This window comes from Rhinopithecus roxellana, chromosome 8 (genome assembly GCF_007565055.1).
Source record: "Rhinopithecus roxellana isolate Shanxi Qingling chromosome 8, ASM756505v1, whole genome shotgun sequence".
In the NCBI taxonomy this organism is placed as follows: domain Eukaryota; kingdom Metazoa; phylum Chordata; class Mammalia; order Primates; family Cercopithecidae; genus Rhinopithecus; species Rhinopithecus roxellana.
In genome coordinates, this window is record NC_044556.1 from 77,345,579 (window position 1) to 77,373,534 (window position 27,956).

The 27,956-nt window shown below is 41.6% G+C and overlaps 1 protein-coding gene and 1 pseudogene across 1 annotated transcript; one reads left to right on the forward strand and one right to left on the reverse strand.

Annotated features, from left to right (window-relative positions):
- Window positions 1-1,000: 1,000 nt before the first annotated feature.
- Window positions 1,001-16,728, forward strand: ELK4 (ETS transcription factor ELK4). The gene is made up of 5 exons (XM_010362472.2): window positions 1,001-1,255; window positions 8,790-9,005; window positions 11,876-12,748; window positions 13,699-13,815; window positions 16,179-16,728. The coding sequence occupies exons 2-5, from the start codon at window positions 8,799-8,801 to the stop codon at window positions 16,275-16,277; spliced, it is 1,296 nt and encodes a 431-aa protein (XP_010360774.1). The 5' UTR covers window positions 1,001-1,255; window positions 8,790-8,798; the 3' UTR covers window positions 16,278-16,728.
- LOC104661716 lies at window positions 6,566-7,218 on the reverse strand (annotated as a pseudogene).
- Window positions 16,729-27,956: the final 11,228 nt, after the last annotated feature.

Here is a 27,956-nt window from a genome sequence, read left to right on the forward strand (position 1 = left end):
ACTCAGACACTGACCTGTCTTTGGTTTCTTGTTAAACAAACATGTAATCTATTTCTTGGAGGTTTTGTTCAGCTGTCCTAATTTATGACTTTACATTCCTTCTGGTGCTAAACTGCTCAAGTAGCTTCTTGTACCAAGTGTGACCTGGTTCCTTAAGAATTTTACTTAATGAGAACCTTTAAGCTAGAAACTTTTGCTAGGTGTTTCATGCACCTTAGCTTCTTTAATCATTACAACTACTCTGAGAAACTGTGTTCTCTCCATCTTTGTTTTGGAGAGGTTAAGGTTGCTTAAAATTGGTGAGTTAGTGAGGGTAGAGCCACGAATGGATTTCTGGTCGCTGCCTCCATCGCCATGGCAAACTTTTCCGACGACTCCAGCGCTCCCATTTGTTAGTCCCCAGGCTAGAAAGCCACAGTGCTAATTTAGTATTTATCAAGCGTTTGTAATGTCCTGGTATCTGGCACTTCGGTGAGAAAGCTGTAGCGACTCCAACTTCTAAGAGCGAGTGGTAAGGCGGACAAGCGACACAGGAGGGAGGAGCCTCTTGCCAGAGCTTAACACCAACAGAAGTGGTCCCCAGCAGGTTGCTCCGCGAGCGCCACCTCTTCCCTCCAACCGAGGAGAACGTGGCGCGCCCCTGAGTCGTCCAAGGTCCCGGCCCAGACGGCAGCCTGGGTCCTGGCGCGTCCCGGACGGGCGCCTAAGGGAACTGGAAGCAACTGCACCGAACGCGGCGGAGAGCAGCGAGATGACTCCAGGAGGCGCCCTAGCTGCATCCCCTAGTCACACCAAACCCGGGTTTGCGGGCAGCCGCGGCTCACAACACCCCCTCGGAATCGCGGCCCCTCCCCCCGGAAGTGACGTTGGCGACTACGGCGTCTGGGAGGGACCCAGGCGCAGCCGGGGGGTTTGAGAGTGGCGGCGGCCGCGGAGCGCCTGGCAGGCCCCGCCGCTGCGAGGAACGCCCCGAGCGCGCGCGCCCGGCGTGTAGCGGCCCCAAGACCCGCGCCGCCGCTGCCGCGTGCGGAGGCGGGGAGGGCGGGGCGCGAGGAGTCGCGGCGGCGGGAGATGCGGACGGCTGCGAGCACCCGGCGGGCTCGGGTGGGCCGCCGCCGCCTTCTCCGGCTCCGCCGCGGGGGTCGCAGCGGCTGCTGCGCCGTCCTCGAGTTTCCAGCGTGACGAAGAGGCTGAGGGCGGAGAGGCGCATCGTGTTCGAGGCGGAGACCCAGGGGGAGCCCCGCGCGTGGCGTCGGTGAGCGGCCAGCCCCGCGCACCCCCTCGGAATCTCGCGGCCGCAGCCTCACCGGTCGGGAGCGGGAACGGCGGCCGAGGGGTGCGAGGCACAACAGGAAGTGGGGGCGGGGGCCGGGCGCGCGTTCCTCTTGGGTCCGCCCCCGGCCCGCCGGGCACCGCGGCGCGCAGGTGGTTGTCGGAGCGCACCGCTCAGCTCTCGTCGCCTCTTATTTGGTCCCCCGAGGTCCCGTGGGCGAAAGGTGGCGGCGATTTTTTCGGCGTGGGTGGGGAGGAGGGGAGCAATTCTGACTTTCTGTAGTGACAGGAAGTTGGAAAATGAAAGTACAGTAACTCAGTGCTTACCGAGGCCCGGTGAGGTTGCACCTCTTCCCCCGGACTTTGATCTCCTGTGGGGCACGCGCGGCCGTCCGTGTTTCTTCCTCTCCCCAAGCTCGCTAGTCATCCGGTGTCGAGTTTCGTTTCTTTTGCTATTTCGCTCCAGCGGCCCCCCGCCCCTCTTTACTTTCCGCCTTGTGCACAGCTGCATCAAAGCTGGTAGCTTCGTTCCTGGGAAGATCAATTGGAAACATCTTTCGGGGCGGGATAGTAACTGGCTTTGGAAGGAAATAGGGATGTTGTTGACTGAAGTAGTCAAAAGTACACACCTGACTTTTTCTCCAGCTATTGCTCTTTGAAATTTGGGGGATTTAAATAAAGATTCTGGAGTTTTATGCGTCATCAGAATGGTCTGTCCATCTCTTTGGTTGATAGATCAGATCCTGTGTCCTCTTTTCCCACCCCCTGGCTTGGAAAACTTGGTGCTTCAATATTTAGGCTTGGCAGCGATGTTTTCATTAAAATGTAGTATGATTCAAGATTTTCCCTTCAGGAACACTCTTCTTTTTGATTTTACTTAAACATTAAAACTGCATAAGTGGAATCTGTTCATTCCTAGTGAAGCAGTGTCTTCAAGTTTTATTGTAAGAATACTTTAAGAACTGCAGGATCTTATACAAAGAGAATATTTTTTAGGAGCCTGTGTAGTTAAAAACGTCTGGTTACTTTTGGTTACTTTTTGACAACGGTGAGTATTTTGATTCGAAACTAGGCTTGATACTTGGTTTTAAGTTGCAGGCTGAAGAAAATTTGGAGACTTTTGTGTTTTTTTGGGTCTTAGCTACTGTCTCTGAAAAATAGTTGGGCTATGGGTCACCACAGCAACTGGACTGTGTGTATTATAAACATGTTTAGGGTGGAAAAGGTTTTATTTAATAGATACTTCCTTTCCTTGATACATTACTTCAACATGCTCACTTCTTTCAATTTAACACAGGGATTGGTCTATCTTTGAAGTGTTAAAATAGAATCAATTATGTTTTCAGCCTTTACCACCTCAAAAATCAAACTCCTTCATTTGGACCAGTTAAGTGTTTTCTTCCTTTGTTATAATTTTAAACTTTAAAAATTGCAATTGTAGAAAACTCGAGATTCTTGTGAGAAGGAAAATCAAGTAATTTTCCTCCTTTTTTTTTTTTGATAAGAATAAAAGGTTTTGTTGTGTTGTGTTTTTGTTTTTGTTTTTGTTTGAGACAAGGTCTCACTCTGTTGCTCAGGCTGGAGTACAGTGATGTGATCTCTGCTCACTGCAACCTCCATCTCCCAGGCTGAAGCCATTCTCCCACCTCAGCCTCCCGAGTAGTCACGCACCACCATGCCCGGCTAATTTTTTGTATTTTAGGTAGAAACAGGGTTTCAACATGTCCAGGCCGGTGGTGAACTCCTGAGCTCAGGCTCCCTCCTTGGCCTCCCATAGTGCTGGGATTACAGGCATGAAGCCACCACGTAGTTTGTTTGTTTGTTTGTTTTCCTTTTTGTGGAGAACGGGGTCTCGCTGTGTTACCCAGGCAGGTCTCGAACTCCTGGGCTCAAGCTATCCTCCCGCCTCTGCCTGCCTGAGAGCTGGGATTACAGGCGTGAGCCACCGCGCCCGGCCACCACGTAGTTTTTAATAACTGTCAGGGGATTTTTTTTTCTCCAGCCCTTTTTTTTTTTTTGAGACAGGGTCTTGCTCTGTCTCCCAGGCTGGAGTGCAGTGGCGTGATTTCAGCTCACTGTGGCGTCCGCCTCCCGGGTTCAAATGTTTCTCCTGCCTCAGCCTCCCGAGTAGCTGGGATTACAGGTGCCCACCACCATGCCCAGATAATTTTTGTATTTTTAATGGAGACAGGGTTTCACCATGTTGGCCAAGGCTGGTCTAGAGATCACCTCACGTGATCTGCCCTCCTTGGCCTCCCAAAGTGCTGGGATGATAGACGTATGGCCGGCCAGCTCTCTTTTATTCATTGAAGATCATAGTTAATACCACACTTTTTGAAACTAAAATGAAGAGTTTTGACTTAACTGTATACGAAGACGTTAGGTGCTTTTCAATCAAAAGAATAACGATATCATAATTGAATTAATAAAATATTCCTTTAAAGTACCCACTGAAAATGTCCATTTTATATCTTTGTTTTTCTCAAAATCATTTCTAATACTTCAGTCTAAAACCGCAAAGCCATTTTTTCTTTTTCTTTTTTTTTTTTTTGAGAGGGAGTCTCACTCTGTTGCCCAGGCTTGAGTGCAGTGGCGCGATCTCAGCTCACTGCAAGCTCCGCCTCCCAGGTTCAAGGGATTCTCCTGCCTCAGCCTCCCGAGTAGCTGGGACTACAGGCACACACCACCACACCCGGCTAATTTTTTGTATTTTTAATAGACACGGGTTTCACCTTGTTAGCCAGGATGGTCTCCATCTCCTGGCCTCGTGATCTAGCCGCCTCGGCCTCCCAGAGTGCTGAGATTACAGGCGTGAGCTACTATACCTGGCCAAAGCCATTTTTCTTTTGCTGTCCACAGTCTTCTATCGTAGACACACTAGATGCTAAAGAAGCATCAGCATTTTCGACAACAGCTGGGTTCTACCCTAAAGCAGCCAACAGCTCACCAGCGTTTGACTAAATACATGCTGCTCCACTGATAACCAACAGGGAAGGTGCAAGTTAACTGTACCATTTGGAGAACACCTGTATTTTGGGGAATCTCCTTGAGTGCTCATTATGGACACATTAATTTGTTGTTTTTGTCTTTTTAGATGTATAGCCGAGGCTTTAAACTTACAGGGCTCAAATGTTATCTACCTAATAGGTATTAAGACTCTAGGATTCGGGTGTTGGAATTTTTTCAAAAACAAATGGAGTAATAGGCACCCCATTTGTATAGGCTAGAGACTCCCATTCTCTGTCTTTCCTTCATCATCTCACAAATGGATTCATACTCCACCCCTAAAAGCAGTCTTATATGAAAGTGATGTCTGGAAATGTGGAAATTGAGTTCTTGGCTTAAGATAACATTTACTAGAAAGTAGTTTTAACAGGATTAGATTAGAAATAATTGTGTAAGTGGGAAAACTGTGTTGTAGAACAGTAACTTGCCATCATTAGGCATCATCAGAAGAAAGGCCTATCAGGTAAACTCAGAGACATAACAGGGAACCCCTACCTGCCTCCACCATGCTTAACGGATATAGTGTAAAACCACTATTTTAGCCCCGCTTAAGTGAGGCTATGGGAAACTATGATTTACAACGGGCACGGTTATTTGGCATTAAGGTAGCACTTCATATTTGTGGATTGTTATCGTTATCTAATATGTAATGCTTTTTTTTTTTTACAATCAATCAATGATGTGAGTGCTTTTATCCATTGGGAAAGTGGTTTCCCTAATGGATAGAGTATGTGACTGTGATGAAAGAGACTTGGGACTCATGGCCTCAGCTTTTCCGTGAATTCTGACTGTGGGCAGCATCTCTCCCTTTCTATCCTTTATTATTTTTGCATCGTTGCTTTTAGATGACTGTCTCTGTACAACCAGCATCAAAGTGATAATCATGAGGATTATTGGAGAACATTCTCAGTGTTTCAGAAAAGTTATGGAAACCCAACTATTTTCCACTACAGTTTCTTATCTCTGCTCTTTTTGGAAGTAGGCATAGTTGACCCTTAAGGATCCCATCTTCTGTGAGTTGTTGTTAGAATTAGTCTTCCCAGACCTAACTTTTGTAATGTTTGTTGTGTTGTTTTAAACATCTTTATTGAAATATAATTCACATACCATAAAATTCATCTCCTTAGGTGTAATATGCTGTGGGTTTTGTGCAAGCATCAACACAATCTAAGTTTATAATATTTTCATCACCCCCAAAAGAAACCCTGTACCCATTATATGTCATTCCCCACTTCTCTTCCCCCCCTTTTTGGCCCCCAGTCCTAAAGAATCACTAATCTATTTTCTGTGTCTATGGATTTCCCTATTCTGGACATTTCATATAAGTGGAACCATACAATATGTGGTCTTCTGTGGACTGGCTTCTATTAGTCACTTGCATAATGTTTTCAAGGTTCGTCCTTGTGTGTGTGTGTGTGTGTGTGTGTGTGTGTGTGTGTCTGTACCTCATTCCTTTCTGTGGCTGGATGATACCCCATTATGAATGTGCCACATTTTATTTATCCATTCATCAGTTGACGGACTTTTAGTTTGTTTCTACTTTTTAGATGTTATGAATAATTCTGCTATGAACATTAAACTGTGTAAGTTTTTGTATGGACGTATTTTTCATTTCTTTTGGGTATATACCTAGGAGTAGAATTGTTGGGTCATGTGGTAAATGTGTCCAAAGTGGCTACACCATTTTACATTCCCACCAGCAATGTACAAGGGCTTCGATCTCTCTGCATTGTTGCCAATATTTGTTATTGTCTATCTTCTTGATTATATAGCCTTCCAAGTAGGGATGAAGTGGTTTCTTAGGTGGTTTTGATTTTTAGTTCCCTAATAACTAATTGTGTGGAGCATTTTTTTTTTTGGTGGTTTCCTCTTTATTGATGTGCCTCCTACCTTCCCCTCACAATTTCAGTCCCTTCCAACTATCCCCCAAAAAGAAGGTAGTAAAAGGAAGGGATTGCTGGGGTTCTGAGCCCCTTGGGCAGTCAGAAAAGGAACAGAAACCAAAACAACCACTGGATGTTACAGAGACTGACAATCAAGAAGTCTAAAGCAGAGTGGGAAAGGTAGGCAGAGAAAGGGAAAGAAAGGAGAATGGAGAGGTACGAGATGCCAACTCCACCATTACCCATGCTAAGAGAGGCTGGAGAGAAGGCCTCAAACATTAAGAAGTGCTGGTCCTGAATGAGGGAGGTGGTGTTTGAGCTTGGAGGAGGAGGTCAAGAAAGGGAGGCCACCTCTCTTTGAAGAATGAGATGCCCCCTCCCTCTTCAGCTCAAGGGCAGCCGCATCACAGACCATAGACACTTTCATCACTGTAGGCAATGTAGAGAAAGAAGTCTTCATGGTGTTCCTGGTAGAGCTGACCCATTGTGGCACTGGTGGGCGGAATGACATTGTTGACAAAGAAAAACAAGGCATCCTCAGCTCGGAGATGAATTCGCTTCCGGATCAAAAAGTAGAACTGGGCCAGGTGCGGTGGCTCACGCCTGTAATCCCAGCACTTCCGGAGGCTGAAGCAGGCAGATCATGAGGGCAGTAGTTTGAGACCAGCCTGACCAACATGGTGAAACCCCACCTCTACTAAAAATACAAAAATTAACTGGGCGTGGTGGTGGGTGCCTGTAATCCAGCTACTCAGGAGGCTGAGACAGGAGAATCGCTTGAACCCAGGAGGCGGAGGTTGCAGTGAGTCAAGATTGCGCCACTGCACTCCAGCCTGGGTGACAGAATGGGGCTCCATCTCAGAAAAAAAGAAGTAGAACTGACCGACTGTGAGATCAGAAGGCACCAGGTATTTCTTTTTGTCCAGGTCTCCTATCCAAGCCTTGGGAGCTTTTTCTACTATCACCGGCACCCGGTCTGGGTATTTCATTCCAATCTTCTCGCTCTGGGAGCAGCGCGTTTCTTGAACGGATGCTCTTCTTTGTACACGCACTTCATCCTCCCGGGAACCAGGCTGAACTAGCCTGAGCTGAGGGAACCTGGGGGAGCCAGGATGGGGGTGGTGGTGATAGTGGTGACATGTGGGCAGATTCAGCCAATGTAGAGCATTTTTTTGTGTGTTTATTGGCTATTTGTGTATCTTCTTTGCTATGATGTCTTTTCAAATTCTTTGCTTTGTTTTTTTATATATTTTGGATACAGGCTCCTTTTGTGATACATGGTTTGAAAATATTCTCCCATTTGGGGGATTGTCTTCTCACTTGATGGCATTATTTGTAGCACAATGGTTTTAAATTTTGATGTAGTCCAGTTTTGATCTGTTCTTGTAGTGTTTTAATGGTATTGATTTAATTTGTTTTCAAACTCTATTCTAACCCATTGAGATCTCATTGCTAGAGAAAGGAAGGTTTTTTTGTTTTTGTTTTTGTTTTTGTTGTGTTGTGAAGTATTCAATCCTAGGATTCTTAGGACACACTTATACGGATTTGGCCAGAATTTCTGCCCTAAATAATTCTTCCTAATAAAAAGGTGTTTTGAAATTCTATGAGGAAAATACCTTTATGAGAGAGCATTCCTTGCTGCTCCTTTGCCTAAACCAATGGTTATCTACCAGGATGATTTTGACCGGTGGGGGAATATTTGGCAATGTCTGGAGATATTTTTGATGGTCTCAGTGGGGCAGGGGGTGCTACTGGCATCTAGTGGGTAGAGGCCAGGTATGCTGTTAGACAAACTGCAGTGTACAGGACAACTTCCCGCAACAAAGAATTATCTGGCCCCCAAAACCAATAATGCCAAAATCGAGAAACTGTGGCCTACACAGGGAGATCCTGAAACTTAAGATACTAAAAGATTTTTCTTCAATCCATGTCTTGATAATCACATAAAGGTTGCTAATCAAAGGAGAATCTTTGCAGATGGAATCCCTGTGGACAGAACAGTGACAGAAAAATTAAGAGAACACTTTGTTGAATTCAAAATGCTGTCAATTTGTATGTAAATGACATTTATGGTGATGGAAACCAGTTGGAGCCAAAGTAGGTTATTCCCTACACCTCAGCCCCTGCGCCATCCTGAGATAGACACAAACACACTCGCAGGCAAATAACCAAATTGGGTTGATTTAGACAGATGCTGGAATGGTGGTCTCCTGAGAGAATACAGCAATGAGATTTTAGGATTCAAATTTAACAACAGTGATTGACAGTCACTAGTGATTGACAATCATTGTCTTTTGCTATAATTTAGGGAACTAGCTTCTCCTCCTTGCAAGTTGCTTGTTGCTTAAGGCATTTCTTAAGCAGCGTGGCATCCTTAAGAGTTTGGATTCTGGGTCCAGATTGCCTGGGCTTATATCTTAGCTTCACCATTTCCTTGTGTGATGTTGGACAAGTTACTTAACCCGCTTATGAGTCAGTTTTTTCTTACGTAAAATGAGGATGCAGTAGTATCTACCTTATAGAAATGTGGGGATGAATTCATACATTTAGAGCACTTAAAACAGTGCGTGACATACAGTGTTAAATAGGCTGTTAATATTATCACATATCTTATCTATATTGTTTCAGCTCATTGCTATGGACAGTGCTATCACCCTGTGGCAGTTCCTTCTTCAGCTCCTGCAGAAGCCTCAGAACAAGCACATGATCTGTTGGACCTCTAATGATGGGCAGTTTAAGCTTTTGCAGGCAGAAGAAGTGGCTCGTCTCTGGGGGATTCGCAAGAACAAACCTAACATGAATTATGACAAACTCAGCCGAGCCCTCAGATACTATTATGTAAAGGTAGTACACATCCTGGTCTTACACTATACAGAGAACCTCAGGACAAAAATGATTCCTTCTTGGTTGGGCGCGGTGGCTCAGGCCTGTAATCCCAGCACTTTGCGAGGCCAAGGAGGGTGGATCACCTGAGGTCAGGAGTTCAAGACCAGCCTGACCAACATGGTGAAACCCCGTCTCTACTAAAAATACCAAAATAAGTTATCTGGCCGTGGTGGGGGGCGCCTATAATCCCAGCTACTCAGGAGGCTGAGGCAGGAGAATCATTTGAACCCTGGAGGCGGAGGTTGCAGTGAGCCGAGATCGCGCCATTGCACTCCAACCTGGGCAACAGAGTGAGACTCCATCTCAAAAAAAAAAAAAAAAAAAGAATGATTCTTTCTTTTCTGTTGAGGTTATAGATACCAATGTCCTAGTTTATTTTAATCCAGTGTATTTTACAGCTTCAGCAGTTTGGAATTAGGATACAAGGTATAAATGTTCTGGCTGTATTTCTACCAAATCTTTTTTTCTTTTCTTTTTTTTTTTCTTTTTTTGAGACAGAATCGCCCAGGCTGGAGTGCAGTGGTGCGATCTTGGCTCACTGCAACCTCTGCCTCCAGGGTGCAAGCTATTCTCCTGTCTCAGCCTCCCAAGTAGCTGGGATAACAGGTGGCCACCACCATGCCCGGCTACTTTTTTATTATTTGTTTATTTATTTATTTATTTCCTTGGTAGAGGTGGGGTTTCACCATGTTGGCCAAGCTCGTCTCGAACTCCTGACTTCAGGTGATCCACCTGCCTTGGCCTCCCAAAGTGCTGGTATTGCACGTGTGAGCCACCACACCCAGCCACCCCAGATCTTATTTATTAACTTACTCCCATTACACATATTTTATTCCTAATTACAGTTATCTTTGAAAGGAAAAGTATGTACAGAATTGGAATATGACAAAGGCAATTTGAGATTCTTGAGGATAAATAAATATTCTCGTGTGTGTCATAATTTACTTTAAAAATTGTGAAGCCTGGAGTAGTAGCTCATGCCTGTAATGCCAGCACTTTGGGAGGCTGCAGTAGGAGGATCACTGGAGCACAGGAATTCGAGACCAGCCTGGGCAACACAGAGAGACCCCGTCTCTACAAAAAATAAAACAGCCTGGCGTGGTGGTGGTGTACACCTGTAGTCCCGGTGCTCAGGAGGCTGAGGCAGGAGGATCGCTTAAGCTCAAGTGGTCGAGGCTGCAGTGAGCCATGATCACACACCACTGCACTCCAGCCTGAGTGACAAGTAACCCTGTCTTAGGGGAGGGGCCGCGTCATATATGTGTATATACACACACATATATATCTACATATATATACTTGTTTTATATCTTAATTTTTAGTTTTAGTTTAACCCAGGGAATACAAATTAACACCTTATACCTTAAGTAGTAGTTGTTTATACACAGAGTTGGTTTTTTAGTTAAAATATCTGAGATCTTAGTTTCTTTCACTTTTTTTTTTCTTTTTTTGAGACAGAGTCTCTCTCTGTCACCTGGGCTGGAGCGCAGTGGCGTGATCTCAGCTCACTTCAACTTCTGCCTCCCAGGTTCAAGTGATTCTCCTGCCTCAGCCTCTCAAGTAGCTGGGATTACAGGCATGCACCACCACGGCTGGCTACTTTTTGTATTTTTAGTAGAGATGGGGTTTCACAATCTTTACAGGAGGCTGGTCTTGAACTCCTGATCTCAGGCAGTCCACTTGCCTTGGTCTCTCAGAGTGCTGGAATTATAGGCGTGAGCCACCATGCCGGGCTCTTTCACAGTTAAGTGGTTGATCTTACCAGCTTTCCTGTCTGGAGATAAACTGGAATTTCTGAAGGAAGTAAGAACCTTAACAGATACTGTGTTCTAAATTCCTTTTTTGCAGCTGGGCGCAGTGGCTCACGCCTGTAATCCCAACACTTTGGAAGGCCGAGGTGGGTGGATCAGTTGAGGTCAGGAGTTCAAGACCAGCCTGGCCAACAATGCAAAACTCCATCTCTACTAAAAATACAAAATTAGCCGGGCGTGGTGATATGTGCCTATAATCCCACCTACTTGAGAGGCTGAGGCAGGAGAATTGCTTGAACCGGGGAACCAGAGGTTGCAGTGAGCTGAGATCGCACCACTACACTCCAGCGTGGGTGACAGAGCGAGACTTCATCTCAAAAAAATAAATAAGTAAATAAATTCCTTTTTGCTTACTCAGGATGTGTATGGGTTATACCTTTGGAATTGTTTGAGATTGCAGTTCAGGGACTTCTAACCTGTACACATACTTGGTTGAGAGTGGTAAGCAATTAAAATCCTTCAGCTTTTATGTAACATATTCGGTTTTGTTAATAAGACATTTAAGTGTTCTTGCCTTAACTTCTCCATAATAGTAGGGACTGTGTTTGGTATGGCTAGATGAATTTAGGTGATTTTGAAAGTTTTAAGTAAGTGATGTCTACTTCTAAAATGGAGAACCTTATTACACCAGCTTTTTCTTTTTTTTCTTTTTTTTAGACCAAGTCTTGCTCTGTCCCCAGGCTGGAGTGCAGTGGCGTGATCTTGGCTCACTGCAGCCTCTGCCTCCTGGGTTCAAATGATTCCCCTGCCTCAGCCTCTTGAGTAGCTGGGACTACACTCGCACGCCACCACACCCTGCAAATTTTTTCTGTTTTAGTAGAGACGGGGTTTCACTATGTCGGCCAGGCTGGTCTCGATCTCCTGACCTCGTGATCCGCCTGCCTTGGCCTTCCAAAGTGCTGGGATTACAGGCGTGAGCCACTGCACCTGGCCGACGCCAGCTTTTTCATGAACTATGGGATATAAGTTTATAAGAAAGGATAAGAATGCTGGGTTTTTTTTTTTTTAAACCTACAGAATATCATCAAAAAAGTGAATGGTCAGAAGTTTGTGTACAAGTTTGTCTCTTATCCAGAGATTTTGAACATGGATCCTATGACAGTGGGCAGGATTGAAGGTGACTGTGAAAGTTTAAACTTCAGTGAAGTCAGCAGTAGTTCCAAAGATGTGGAGAATGGAGGGAAAGAGAAACCACCTCAGCCTGGTGCCAAGACCTCTAGCCGCAATGACTACATACACTCTGGCTTATATTCTTCATTTACTCTCAACTCTTTGAACTCCTCCAATGTAAAGCTTTTCAAATTGATAAAGACTGAGAATCCAGCCGAGAAACTGGCAGAGAAAAAATCTCCTCAGGAGCCCACACCATCTGTCATCAAATTTGTCACGACACCTTCCAAAAAGCCACCAGTTGAACCTGTTGTTGCTACTATTTCAACCAGCCCAAGTATTTCTCCCTCTTCAGAAGAAACTATCCAAGCATTGGAGACATTGGTTTCCCCAAAACTTCCTTCCCTGGAAGCCCCAACTTCTGCATCTAACGTAATGACTGTTTTTGCCACCACACCACCCGTTTCATCTATACCCCCTTTGCAGGAACCTCCCAGAACACCTTCACCACCACTGAGTTCTCACCCAGACATCGACACAGACATTGATTCAGTGGCTTCTCAGCCAATGGAACTTGCAGAGAACTTGTCACTGGAGCCTAAAGACCAGGATTCAGTCTTGCCAGAAAAGGACAAAGCAAATAATTCATCAAGATCCAAGAAACCCAAAGGGTTAGAACTGGCACCCACCCTTGTGATCACAAGCAGTGATCCAAGCCCACTGGGAATACTGAGCCCATCTCTCCCTACAGCTTCTCTTACACCAGCATTTTTTTCACAGGTAACTTGCTCTTTATGGTATCACCATTGCTTTCATTTATTTGCCCTTTTAAGCAAATCCAGAATTAAGTTTGCTTTCTTTTACTTAGGTTTGTCTTAGAAAGGTTGTGTGTGACTATCATGTGAAAGTTACCCCATTTCTCATCTTAATTAGGATTGCTAAAATAGAAAGTTTGGAGTATTTTCTTAAAAAATTCATTGTTCTACAATTAAATAAATATTTTGATTTTTCTATTTCCTCCTAAAGAAAGTACACACGCTCTCTCGCTCTCTCTCGGTCTTATAAAACTCATTGGTATCTTATAAAACAGTGATAATCTCAAGTTAGAAAACAGTAGGTCCTGAGAACCGTAAGAAAAATGACCAGTGTGATGTTGAGTAACAAGTTGGTACAGTTACTTTAGCTATTTATTAACCTGCTCATCTCATAGAACATTTTAATAGATTTTTCCCAGGCCTCATTATTAAAAAAAAACAAACATGTTGGTGTCTTGGTTACCCATTATTCCTCTGTACCTGAATTCAGGTTGGTTTTTCTATTTGGAAAAGACTTTATAAATGTTGACTTAAAAAGAGGTTAAGTACCAGAATCTCAGAATTTACCACCAAATAACTCATCCATGTAACCAAAAACCACTTGTACCCCCAAAAACTATTGAAATAAAAATTTAAAATTTTTAAGTAGTTATTATCACCTTTATCTTTCTTAGCTTGTAAAAATCATTTATGAGTTATGATAAAATTTCAGACTTGGAGATAATTGGAGTGGAGGATAGGGCAATATTTAGGTTTGGTTATTTGTTTTTTCAAGGATAAAACATCCTTGAAAAAACATTAGTTTTGTTATGACATCATATTCTTTCATGATAAACAGCCACTGCCTATGCCTTTTTCAAGGATAAAACATCCTGGTAAGTCATTCAGTGAATATTTTTGCTTTGTGTATTGCAGACACCTATCATACTGACTCCAAGCCCCTTGCTCTCCAGTATCCACTTTTGGAGTACTCTCAGTCCCGTTGCTCCCCTAAGTCCAGCCAGACTGCAAGGTGCTAACACACTTTTCCAGGTAATTTTATAAAAGTCTGTCTTCTGTAGTTGGAGCATGTTAAATGAAGAAAGAGGCAAAAAGGCAGGGTCCCACTATTCAGTTTAATCATTATAAAACTTCTATTTAATAAATATTCCTTTTTTATTTTTTTGTGATGGAGTCCTTACCATGTTGCCCAGGCTGGAGTGCAGTGGCATATCTCAGCTCACTGCAACCTGCACTTCCCAGGTTTAAGCGATTCTCCTGCCTCAGCCTCCGGAGTATCTAAGATTACAGGTATGCACCACCACACCTGGCTAATTTTTGTGTTTTTAGTAGAGACCGAGTTTCACCATGTTGGCCAAACTGGTCTCCAACTCCTGACCTCAGGTGATCCGCCCACCTTGGCCTCCCAAAGTGTTGGGATTACAGGCGTGAGCCATTGTGCCCTGCCCAATAAATATTCTTTAGATTTATTTTTGAATTTCCAAATGTTACTTTTCTAGCTGGCAAACAGCTTGGATAAATACAGCAAAGTTTCATTTTCATTATTTACTATTACATTTGAGTTAGACCAAGAATTGTTCAATATTGTAGGAGATTTAGAGCCCACCCCCACTTTTTGTCACTAGAAATTCTCTATTTAAAAAAAAAAAAAAAAAGGGCCAGGGACTGTGTGGCTTATGCCTGTAATCCCAGCATTTTGGGAGGCCGAGGCAGGAAGATCGTTTGACCTCAGGAGTTTGAGACCAGCCTAGACAACCTAAGGAGACCTTGTCTGTACTAAAAATAAAAAAAAAAATTAAATTAGGCATGGTAGCACGTGCCTGTGGTCCCAGCTACTTGGGAGGCTAAGGTGGGAGGACCGCTTAAGCCCAATAGATCAAGGCTGCAATGAGCTATAATGGCACCACTGCACTCCAGCCTGGGTGACACAATGAGACCTTGTCTCAAAAAAAAACAAAATCCTCTCTCTCTCTCTCTCTCTCTCTCTCTCTCTCTCTCTCTCTCTCTCTCTCTCTCTCTCCTCACTCACTGTCTCTCCCTCTGTCTCACACACACACACACATTCACACATACACATACGGGGAATCTCTGCACATAGGTTCCTTCTTTTAATTAAGGATTTTTTTTTTATTTTTTTTGAGATGGAGTTTCGCTCTTGTTGCCCAGGCTGCGATGCAATGGCGCTATCTCAGCTCACCGCAACCTCTGCCTCGCGGGTTCAAGCGATTCTCCTGCCTCAGCCTCCTGAGTAGCCGGGATTATAGGCATGCCCACCACACTAGGCTAATTTTGTATTTTTAGTAGAGACGAGGTTTCTCCATGTTGATCACTCCTGACCTCAGGTGATCCGCCCGCCTCGGCCTGCCTCCCAAAGTGCTGGGGTTACAGGCATGAGCCATTGTACCCAGCCCAATAATTTTTTTTTTTTTTTAAATAGAGAAAGGTCTTGAAAATGGTACATCAAACACTCCCGTTTCTCTCTCACTCAGAATTGATAATCAACATTTTATATATACATTTTTTAAAAAGTGAATATTATCTCTTCACCAAGGTGTTAGGAAAGTTCTTGCCATTCCTAATGGGTTTAGCCATTATTTTGCCCAAAACACCTAGACATTATAACTTAAAGACTTTCTTGGAGTCAATTCATTTACTTATTCAGGGTTGACTCTCTCTGATTTTCTTATATTTTGTAATTTAACTTCTCATTCTTTTAGAAATGGAATGGTAGGGAAAAAGAAGAAAATTAAGAATCTACTTCTGCTTTTTTTTTTTTTTTGGCAAACATTTAAAATTATTGAATAGGAAAAAAAGTTGAGAATTTTTCATATGTTTTTTCATTGCCACTCATGAGCAGATTGAGTTATAGAGTCAGGTGAGACCTTAAGCAAAGTCATAGTGCTCCTATAGCTTCAGCCTGGAATCTCCCTATAGAGCTGGCCTCAGAATACTTGATGGGGAACCCTTTTCTATTATGAGCACCCTCTAACTAGCTGTACCTTTCTGAATCTCTTTTTGAGGGTTTATGATTTGCTTCATAATTGAATTACACTCTATAGTGCATATTGTCATTTTCTCGAACTTTCTAAAACCTTCATTTGAGGTTAATTGTAAACCTGTGTACCTTAGGATATGAAGGAAGGTACAGGTTGTTCTTTGTTTCTACTCCATCGAGGTAAGTTGGAGAATGTTAATATTTAATATGTTAGGACAAACGATTTTTGGTTTTAGTTTTTGTTATGACATCATATTCTTTCATGATAAACAGCCACTGCCTTTGTCCTGTAAGCCATTGCAGAAGGCTGTTGTGTTTTGCCTCGGGTAATAGAGTAGGACAGAAAGTAAAAGCTGGGGTTGAGTAATAGGATGATAATGTGTTTTGTTTTATTTCTCAGTTTCCTTCTGTACTGAACAGTCATGGGCCATTCACTCTGTCTGGGCTGGATGGACCTTCCACCCCTGGCCCATTTTCCCCAGACCTGCAGAAGACATAACCTATGCACTTGTGGAATGAGTGAACTGAGGAACAAAGAACAGAGAGACATTCAACATGATGGCATTTGAAGTGAGCAATTGATAGTTCTACAATGTTAATAATAGACTGTTGTGATTTTTGCCGTTCCCCATTGAAAGCATCTTTTTAGGATTGTCTTTGAATAGGACTCAAGTTGGACTATATGTATAAAAATGCCTTAATTGGAGTCCAAACTCCACCTCCCTCTGTCTTTTTCTTTTGTTTTTCTTTCGTTCTTTTCCTTCCTTTCTTTTCTTTTCTCCTTTCAAAATGTTTTGAGCTTTGTGCTGAAGAAATTTTTGGTGGGGTTCAGTGGTTGTGCTTTGCAAGAGCAATGAAGAACAAAGTTACTCCTTCTGTGTATTGGGACCCTTTGGCCAGGAAAAATTATGCTTAGAATCTGTTATTTAAAGAAATATTTGTGAAATGAATTGGTGTCTTTAGGACTAAGTGTGGTCTGTAGAATGGCTTAAAATGAGCTGTTCCTAAGCAGGGGAAGAAGAAGGATCATTCCTATTCATACAAAGTAAGATTGGAGCAGTCATACTGGGGAGATTGTTTTGTGTGAACTATAACATGTGTAAGCAACTCCATGAAAAGGCATCTTGTTTACGTTTATTCAGGGTGGGTCTCATAGCCATATGTATGATCCTGTCTGAACCTGTCAACAGAGCATGGAGCTAGTCTATTTCACTGTAGAAAGATTTTTAGACCTGGGGTTTAAGACAGTTTTTGGAACACCTAGTGAGAATGTGGGACTTCACATCTAGCACAGAAATGCTGTTTGCCTTCTGGGTGGTATGATTATATGCCCATGGAATACAGCATGGGCAAGGATCACTTTTAGGAGGATGAACTTGGATTTTGAATAGTTGAAACATCTCTGAGTAAAAGATTTGATCAAATAACTTGAAACAACATGTAGGGGTTTTCTCAATTGGAAGATAACCAAGTGAAGGACCCTGTGTTTTTCCTGTTCATTTTACCTCATTTTCTGTTAAATATTTATCACCTTTCTTTTATGTTTAAGGTTGTCAGAGGTTATGATAGTTTTAAAGATGCAATTAGGAAGGTAGAATTCAAAGCGAAGCCTCCCCAGTCAGTAGCGAAGTAAAGATGTGCTTATTTCTTTCAACTTTTTTGTTTTTTAAATGGGGAAGAGCAGAGTTCATTTAGGAATGCTTATACATAGGGATTGGATTGTTCATATTAGTAGTAAAAAATGTAGTCCTTCTTCTCTACGTTACCAAATTTTTAAAATATTACCATATGTTAATCAATGCCAGGTACAAATTTGTTGGTTCCCCAGACTGAATTGATACCAGTATCACAGTGGAGTCTTTTGAAAAATTTGGCATTAAAGTCCAGGATTAAATTATATGTTGTCACCATTTACCACCACTACTACCCTCCCCCACCAACCTCTCCCACTGGTTAAACTCGTCTTCTAACCCTGTAGAATCACATGAACTAAATGGAATGAAGGAGTAAGGACTTGAAGGCTCAAACTGACACTGTTACAAACTAGCATCTTCAGATGCATGGTATTTACTTTAAATGTGCTTATATACGTGTAGAGAAGCTCTTGTATAAGAAGACATCTATGCTAGCTAACTTAGTAGTAGTAGTGGGAACATATTCAGTGAGCTGCCTTTGTATCTGTAGTGTCGGAGACTTGTTACTGGTTCATTTGTGGTTATCAGCTGAAGGTTCTGTTCCTGAGATGTGCAATAGTAGTGTTGAAAGGTAGTGTTTAATAGTGATGGGGAACAGACATATTGACTTTTTTTCCATATTGAATTATTTAGTTTGCATGCCTGTTTGAAATTGGACCTCTCAGCAGCACTTTGGAATAGTTTTATTAGGTTAACATTTTGTACATTAAATAAGTAGATATAGATGGTTGATTTAAGTAGATGTGTTAAATTTTGAAAGCACAAAGGTATTTCATCTTTTTGAATTAAAGGAGAAAAGCCATTGATTTGTTTTCACAGATGGTATTTTTAATAATTAACTGTCTCAGCACAGAGGTACCTTGGAACCAAGGGCACCATTGAAACTCAGTTGAAGCAACTTCCTAGCAAACCATTTTAGTGAGTCCTTTTTGCATAAACCTATAGCCTCTGAGAGGTGTAAGGCTGTCACAGATTGGTGATCTGCTATCTCTTTGAGATCAACTAATTTGGAGAAGTGTATGTGTGCATATCCTTTTTTAAGTCAAAGTTTACAACCTTACTGCAGGTGTATGAGGCAGACAGTTCAGTTTATAGACTACCTCCTTCCTGGAAAAGTCTCAGCTTCATATTCTGTTGAATATCCGCAGAATTCTTAGTGTGAAAGGTGATGTACCACTTCAGATCAGTTTTCACTGGAGAGACTTGTATTTGGTAGCTGTAGCTCGTATCCATCCCTAGTCACTTTGCCAGGATGAATGCTGTTGGGCAGCAGTAGCCTAAGTTACAGAAGGGGAACAGATTGAATGGGGTTTTGAGACATCTCTGATATCTTAGCTTCCCTTCTGCTCCGGCCACTATCCACTCAGTAGTGTGCTAGAAAATATTTAACAACCAGGATCTCTGGGGTGGTGGTGGGGGAAGCTCTGAATTTGTAGCATTTGCTGATTTCTTTGATATAAATTAATTACTCCCCCTGTGGCTGATTTCAAGCCTACCACCTTAGAGTTGAGAAGGGATGTACACAGTTGGCTCAGAGCCAGTGCTGGCAAACCATTGCATTTACTCCACCCAAGAGTGGATTTTCACATAATTTCTAAAATAATTTTTCTTGTTTATATACTGACTTTTAAAAATACAAAATTAAAATCTCATGTCTGACTTCAGTGATCTTTTTCTTTTTTTGGAAATGAGATATTTCAGTAATCCTTTAATTTTTTAGAGATGGAGTCTTGGTGTGTTACCCAGGGTGGACTCAAACTCCCGGGCTCAAGTGATCCTCCTGCCTCAGCCTCCTGCATAGCTGGGCTACAGGCAGGCACTGCCACACCTGGCTTAGTAATCCTTCTTTATTAATGGTTTGTCACAGTATGTTTGTGATGTTGTATTGCTCATGGCATACTTTATGTGTTTGAACAAAGGTGGAAATTTTCATTGTTTTTTTTTTTTTTTTAATTTATGCACAAAGAATCTAGATTTTGAGGACTATGGTAAGAAAAAAAAAAGAATTAAGAGGCCCTTAAAAGGTCAACCGTAAGCTTTTTAGAGTTAAAATATGAGTTTAATTTTTTCCCACATTTTGACAGTTGAAATTTTGATAGGGACAGTAAGCCTATGAGCTTCTATTAGGGTACTGGATTTTTTTTAACTGGAAAATTCCTTGAAGATTTACATACTATATTACAGACTTTAAAAGTCAAGACTGACTGAAGTAAATCAGAGGTTTGGAATTCTGGAGCTGTAACTCCAGGCTGTTGATAGTATCACTTCAGTTCCATTCACCCCTGCATTGTGTGATGTCCAGTCTGACAGCATTGTTTCATCCTGATCTCAGACTTTCTACCATGATTCTCAAGTTCTTACAGGTGTCGCTTTATGTTTTTGGTGAATGTGAGCACAGTTAGAGCCACTCAGTACCACTTCTCAATACCTCTGAAGCAGTGGTTCAGAAAAGGAGTGTCCAGCCTTTTTGAACACACAAATTGGTCAGTAAAAGTTATCAAACATAAAAACTTTCCCTATTAAGAATTCATATGGGTATATGTTAAACTATATACTGCTATACCAAAGTAATATGTCTGTTATAAAAAATACACAAAAATTGAAATGAAGGATGGCATAAAGAGTAAATCTTGAGGAACAGTTATAATACTTTCTTCCCACACCCCAGTTGGTTGTCTTGTGCACCCTCCAGAAGCATACGCTTTACCTGAAGACTGCTGACTCAGCACATTCCCAGTCCAATCTCCAAACATAGATGATGTTCCTCTTATGATATATGGAGACATTCTAGAGATTTGGAGTTTTTCAGGAGAGCTTATTGTCCGCTTTTGAAATTTCACATTAATTCTTTTTGATAAATTCCCAAATAATCATCCATTACCATATGTTTTCCACAGCTTCATTCTAATTATTTTCGTCAGTCTGTTGTCTCTTATCTTCATGTTAGATATGACTCTCTTTTTATTTTACTAGTCTGCTCACAAACTTGTTTGGGCCTTATGTTGTATTTTACCAACAAATTTAGAATTATTTCAAATTGTTTTATGTTAAAATATATAACAAGTTACATTTTCTTGCTGCATTAATACGTTTTTTATTTTTAAAATCTGATATTTCAGCAACTGAAGGAATACTTTTCTTCATAGGTCTGTTCTGTTTTTAACCTCATTGACTGTATATGTTTTATTTACCCGTGCCAGGAATCTAGAATCGTGCTTAGGTGCCATTCTTAGGTGTGAAAACAAGTTTGGAGACCAATGCAGGTCTCTGTGCAGAAACCTGGGGCTCTAAATGAATTACCAAACCAGTAGGAAAGTTAAAAAGACTACTCATGATGTAGTGTGTCATCTGAAGCTATGATAGAATATATTATTTCTAAAATAGTATTGAGAAGTTAATTGTTCAGTCCATTGTAGTGTAAGTGAAGTGTGGAGGTCAGCATAATTGTCTTTCTTCAGCAGATACTTTGACGAGAGACCGGGTTCTATGGAAAACAGAATTATATTCTTGGTTTGGGATCAACAAATGTTGTGTTACTGTTTTAATTTTGCTGGCATTGCCTGAAATAAAGTGCCCTGTTATTCCTCTTATGTCATCAGAACTCTGCTTACTGAAGTTGAAGTTTTAATCTTAGAATCTAGAATTCTTGTGGCTGGTGGTATGTTAAGAAAAGAAGCTGGTTTGATTTTATTTCTTGTACTTGGTGGAACCTGTTACTATAGGAGTCATGTTTTGACCTGTAAGCCGAGCAAATCTGAAAGGTGAATCGTTAATGGTAGTATTATTGTTTCATTTGAAGCTGTCAGTTTCTTCAAGTCACTTCTCTGAAAAAAGTTGTGATAGATGGATAGCCTGCCAGAAAATAGCAGTTTCTAAGGTGCTGCCATCCACACTTACTCATTGTGAAATATGAAAATCCAGAGTGGTTTGTGTGAGAGGGGAAATACTGGCCCCAAGCTTTCTACAGAAAACAGGAAATTCATGCTGTTGTTGACATAATTTTAAAGGAAACTTTTAACAAGAATATTCATGAGGGATACAGTCAACATAGTTAATCTCTTGAGCGCTAACCATTTGAGTATAGTCCACATCAGGAAGTTTTATGAGGTTGAAAACTTTACTTTGAAATATTTAATTGGGAGACTAGACCATTTCTTTCCAAGTCATTCTGATTTATTGTCCTAGTAAATGTGTGTGTATGCGTATATACTGATGTGTTGACTGAATGTGTGTGTGTGTGTAAATCTGTTTTCAGAGGGAACACACATTGATGGCTCCTAGTCTATTTTATACTAAAACTTAAAAAAAATTTTGCTGCACTTTGCAGTTGCCACTTTTTAAAAGATTAATGCTTTGCACATTTCAGTAGGCCTTAAAGACGAATTGCTTGCCAACATTTTAGAAATACATTGCTTACATGTGACATACTCTAAACAAAGTCATCGTCAACTGTTCTCTTAGGTTCATGTATTATTGAGCAAATAAGGATGTTCTTTCTTAAAATTTCTACATTTATGTTTGCTTTTGTGTAAAATCTTTATTAGTTTGTGTTATAAGTTTCTCAAAGAGGAGGTTTATACTGGAAGCAGTATTTCTAAAGTACAGAGATTCGACCATGGATTGAATACAGTAGTGGAGGAATGCTGGCATTGTGGCCTAATTTATCCTTTTAAACTGTATGTCATTAGTATTAGCCAAAACCTCTGAGTAGAGTGTCTTGGGCTGAATGATCTTCTCAACTTTGCCTTGTTTCCCATCTCATAAAGGCTCCTTCTGGTTGTTTTCCCTTCCAAGGATTGTGAGTCATGCTCACACAGGCCTGGTGTCTTCTGGATGGGATCAGGGAGGAGGTGGGGGTTTCCTGTGGCTAGCCCAGAGTTCTAGCCAATGGAATCATTCAATAATGCCTAAAGTTCAGGGGTGGGAATGCCATATATTGGTGTTAATCACTTGGCACTTTCTTGGGCACCAATATTAGCACTGTTTGATTTTTAATAACTGGAAGCACTTAATTATTTTTGTTTAATTTCAACTTAAGGATATTGAGGGTCAGGGAAGTAAGGTTTATTTCTTGTTTATGTTTTCTGGAATTTATAGGGTGTTTTTAGAAGGGATAAATGGGTTACCTAATGAGCTGTTCCTCTGGGCTCTCTAAGGTATGCCCTTTTGGCTAGGATATTTTAAAATAATTTGCAAGCTTTTAATATTGTGCTTTGTAGAAATTAACGATTTTTAAAAATAATTTGCAATTGATAGATTACACTTAAATTTTTAAAGTATCCAATTTTAAGTTTCTTTTCCGTTTGGTCATTGTTGCTTATTGTCTATTGTGTAGGGGACACAATCCTAAGATATTTCATTGTTTTGTTTCTTGGGGCAGTATTAACCAGTGGCCTTTGTATGTACATTCATTGCTTACATTTATTGTTTATGTGGTAGAGTAGCATTTTTATGAACTTCCCTGTTCAGTATTAGTGAAATTAACAGATGCATATATGTAAAGATAGAAAAGAAATGAATGCAATTGATTTTTTATTCGTTGAGTCCTATTTATTTGTTTTGGCCCTGGATCTTTTCTAATCACAATTATATTTCTTTACTTTTGCCTTTGAGCATTTTAATTTATCTTTGTGGGCAGGGAAGATTAAATATGAATTCAGTCCAGTCATTTTGCTACCGGTTAGCTTTAGTTTGAGGCAAGTAAAAATTTTTGATTAAAATTAGTTTCTTAGAATTATGCCCTTGCTTTATCAAATAATCAAATTGGCTAAAAAATAAGGGTATGTAACTTTTCATTTTGAAGAATAAACCAGTAATTTTTCATGAGCCCTACTCGATCTTCTTTTAAGAAGACCTTCCTAAGAGACAATTAGGGATGAGTTTGATTAATGGGAAATAACTCTAGGTTAGATTATTTTAAATTTCATACACCCAGTGATTTAACCACGGTGGCAGTGGCAGTTTGTGAACCATCAAGTATGGACATCACTTAAAAATTAAAAGATATTTAATAATAAACTCTTAATTTTCATTCCGCCAGTCTGTAATTCAGAAGAAAAGCATATGTCTGCCACGGGACTATTGCAGTGTGTCTCCATCAGTGTTAACACAGGACAGATGTGTTATTTTATGTGTATGTCTTAGTTTGGGATATGTGGTAGTAAGAACATGTCAAGAGTGCTTTCTTCAAACCTGTCAGCTCAACTGAGAAGACAATTACTTCATTATTTTTCCCTTGTTTTATTGAAATCTATATCATATCCAGTATCTAACACTTTGTAGAGATACTTACATATAATGTAAGTGCATACCTACCCAAAGGAATGGATAACTGTTAAAGTGTTATTAATAGCTTATCTTAGTTAATTTCAGCATAATTTACATTAGGGAGACCTAAAAAGCACCTTCAGAGTATTAGAAGCACCTTTTTTTTTCTTTTTCCTAAAAAAGCAATTAAAATGGTCACTGCTAACATTTGTTAAAATTCATATTAGTTGATGAAACAGCTGTAGGGAAGCTGCCGTATCACCTAGCTAAGCAGTCTGACTTACCTGTTGGAAAACAAAAGAGATACTGCTCTAAGATTGATTAGGATGATTGTAGCTAGAGTCTTGAATTCTATCTGTATGCGGCAGAGAAACTTTATAGAGAGTGTAGAGAGGTGAGCAAAAGGATGCGAAAGCACTTGGAGGGCTTTATAATAATATGCTGCTTGAAAAATAAATGTGTAGTTGATACTCAGTGCATCTCCAGACATAGTAAGGGGTTGCTCTGACCAATCAGGTGATCATTTTTTCTATCACTTCCCAGGTTTTATGCAAAAATTTTGTTAAATTCTATAATGGTGATATTATGCATCTTTTAGGAAAGATATACATTTTTTAAAATCTATTTTATGTAAGAACTGACAGAGGAATTTGCTTTGTATAATGCAAGCTGGCTTTACAAAAGCACTGTAGCAAATTTACTACAAGTCTAAAAGTATACAGATATGTTAATAGATATATGTGCAACTAGATATGGACAGCAATTGTATTTTTTTAAATAAATATTTTTAACAAAATGATTTTCTGAATTGATTATTTATTTCCCTTCTCTCACATTCATTGAAGTGGTCTCTTTACAGTCTCTGTATTACATTTTCATCCATGCTAACTGTAGGTCAGGAAAGAGTTGTTTTCCCAGTGGTTATCATTAAAATCTGGCCTTCAACAATTTGATATGTATCTGCATTAAAATATTTAAAGTCTGGATTCAGATAGGTGGTGAACAGGGGAGATTGTAAAATGATTGTTGACATAAAAGGAATTAAGAGAGAACTGAGTGGCTAGAAAAAATACTCACTATGTGAAATCTCTTATTTTACTTGAAAATTTTGTTTACATTCAAAAAGAGTTTTCAAAAATTTAATCAGCTGGGTGCAGTGGCTCACACCTGTAATCCCAGCACTTTGGGAGGCCAAGGCGGGTGGATCACCTGAGGTCAGGAGTTTGAGACCAGCCTGGACAACATGGTGAAACCCCATTTCTACTAAAAATTTACCTCCCAAAATTAGCTGGACGTGGTGGGGTGTGCCTATAGTCCCAGCTATTTGAGAAGCTGAAGCAGAAGAATCACTTGAATCTGGGAGGCAGAGGTTACAGTGAGTTGAGATCACACCACTGCACTCCAGCACGGGTGACAGAGCAAGACCCTATCTCAAAAAAAAATAAATAAATAAATAAATAAAATTAGAGGCTTTTATCTAGCCCTTGTAAAAAGCAATTTACACTTCACTTAGCAAATGAAATTAGGCTTTTTCAGAATTGGGTCAAAATAATACACATAAGGGAAAGTGGGTTGTTTTGTTTTGAGACGGAGTTTTGCTCTTGTTGCCCAGGCTGGAGTGCAGTGACGCGATCTCGGCTTGCCGCAACCTCCGCCTCCTGGGTTCAAGCGATTCTCCTGCCTCAGCCTCCTGAGCAGCTGGGATTACAGGCATGTGCCACCACACCCAGCTAATTTTGTATTTTTAGTAGAGATGAGGTTTCACTATGTTGGTCAGGCTGGTCTCAAACTCCTGACCTCAGGTGATCTGTCCGCTTCGGCCTCCCAAAATGCTGGGATTACAGGCATGAGCCACCGCACCCAGCCCGAAAGTGGGGTTTATAGGTGGCAAACTGACGGCAGAGAGAGCTGTTTCATATCTCTAAATGAAAATCACAGGAGGATGGAGTGACAGATTGTTCTGGGGCAAAGGGGGCAGTTCACTACCCTGGTGAAATGGGTGAAATGTCACTTTGGTTGATGGGTCAGTCAGCATGTGGAGCATAGTGAGGAGTGCTGCATGCTCCTAACACACTGCTCTCAGAGTATCACCTGCGACGGTAGCCCCATGAGGCAAAATTAGTTTGGGAAATGGGTTCTTCACGAAAGTTCAAAAGGGATTTCAAAATATAAAGAGTGCCAAGTCCTTCAGTTAAAAAGCCTGTTTAGGCTGTGCACGGTGGCTCACGCCTGTAATCCCAGCCCTTTGGGAGGCCAAGGCAGGTGGATCACAAGTTCAGGAGATCGAAACCATCCTGGCTAACACGGCGAAACCCCGTCTCTACTAAAAATACAAAAAATTAGCCGGGCGTGGTTGTGGGTGCCTGGAGTCCCAGCTACTCGGGAGGCTGAGGCAGGAGAATAGCGTGAACCCAGGAGGCGGAGCTTGCAGTGAGCCGAGATTGTGCCACTGCACTCCAGCCTGGGCGACAGAGCGAGACTCCATCTCCAAAAAAAAGCCTGTTTAAGTCACCACCGTTTTCTAACCTTTCTGACTGTTGACACTTCTTTCGAGAAGCCTACCTGTTTTGCAAGCACTTTCTGTGTTTCATAGGTGCAGTTAATGACAAACTAATACCCTAATATTGGGTAATTTCCCGGGGTTGGCATTATCAGGTAGGAGATAATAAGTAACAGTTATATGATTTTACATTGTTGCTACAAAACACTGTACTTACTGGAGGACATCCTGTAACTGCAGGGAGTCAATGAAAATGACTTCATTTTATTAAATGAAACAGGAGTGGGCCGGACACAGTGGCTCATGCCTGTAATCCCAGCACTTTGGGAGGCTGAGGCGGGCAGATCACTGGAGGTCAGGAGTTGGAGACTAGCCTGACCAACAGGTGAAACCCTGTCTCTACTAAAAATACAGAATTAGCTGGGCATGGTGGTGCATGCCTGTAATCCCAGCTACTTGGGAGGCTAAGACAGGAGAATCGCTTGAACCCAGGAGGCGGAAGTTGCAGTGAGCCAAGATCGCGCCATTGCAACCTGGGCAATGTGACCACAAAATTTATATCTTCAGCCTTGACTTCTCTTTTAAACTCTAGACTTCTATATCTAACAGCCTTCTTGACATCCAAGATTGTATCATTAGATGATCATGTCCAAAATAGAACTCTGAATGTCTCCCCATGGCCTTCCAGAGTTAAATGGCTTCATCATGTATCCAGTTACTTAGGTCAGATTCCTTCAGGTCATCCTTGATTCTTTTTTTGTTTGTTTGAGACAGAGTTTCACTCTTGTCACCCATGCTGGTGTGCAATGGCGTGATCTCACCTCACTGCAACCTCTGCCTCCCAGGTTAAACCAATTCTCCCGCCTCAGCCTCCCAAGTAGTTGGGATTACAGGCGCCTGCCACCACACTCGGCTAATTTTTGTGTTTTTAGTAGAGACAGGGTTTTGCCATGTTAGCCAGGCTGGTCTTGAACTCCTGACCTGAGGTGATCCATCTGATCCGGCCTCCCAAAGTGCTGGGATTACAGGCATGAGCCACCGTGCCTGGCTCATCCTTGATTCTTATCTTTCTCACCCTACACCCAATCCATCAGCAAATTCTGTCAGTTTCACCTTCAAAATATTGCTTGAATCCAGTCACTTTCACCACTTCCGTTGCTATGTACATTTCCAAGCCACCATTATTTCTTCAGTCTATTGCAGTGGTACTCAGGTGGTCTTCCCAGTTCCATGCTTGCCCCAGTCTCTTTTCCATAGCAACCAGTGATACTTCACATATGTAAATCAGATCGTGTCATTTGCCTGCTCAGAACTCTCCCAGTCGTCTTATATCACAAAAAAACCTCTACACATACCATGGCTTATATGATCTGGCCTGTAGCAACCACTCCCACTCGTTCTGTGTGTGTCTTCCTCACTGCAGTTGAGCCATACCAGCCTACTTGCTGTTCCTCCAGTACCATAAGCATATTCCAGCCTAAGGCTCTTGTACTTGCTGTGTCCCCTGCCTGATAGGATGTTTTCACATACTTGGATAGCTTGGTCTTACATATCATTTAGTTTTCTACACAAATAGGACCTCCTTAGAAACGCCTTCCAGAGCATCTCTCTTTTTTTTTTTTTTTTTTTTTTTTTTGAGACAGAGCCTCACCCTGTCGCCCAGGCTGGAGTGCAGTGGCACCATCTCAGCTCACTGTAACCTCCACCTCCCGGGTTC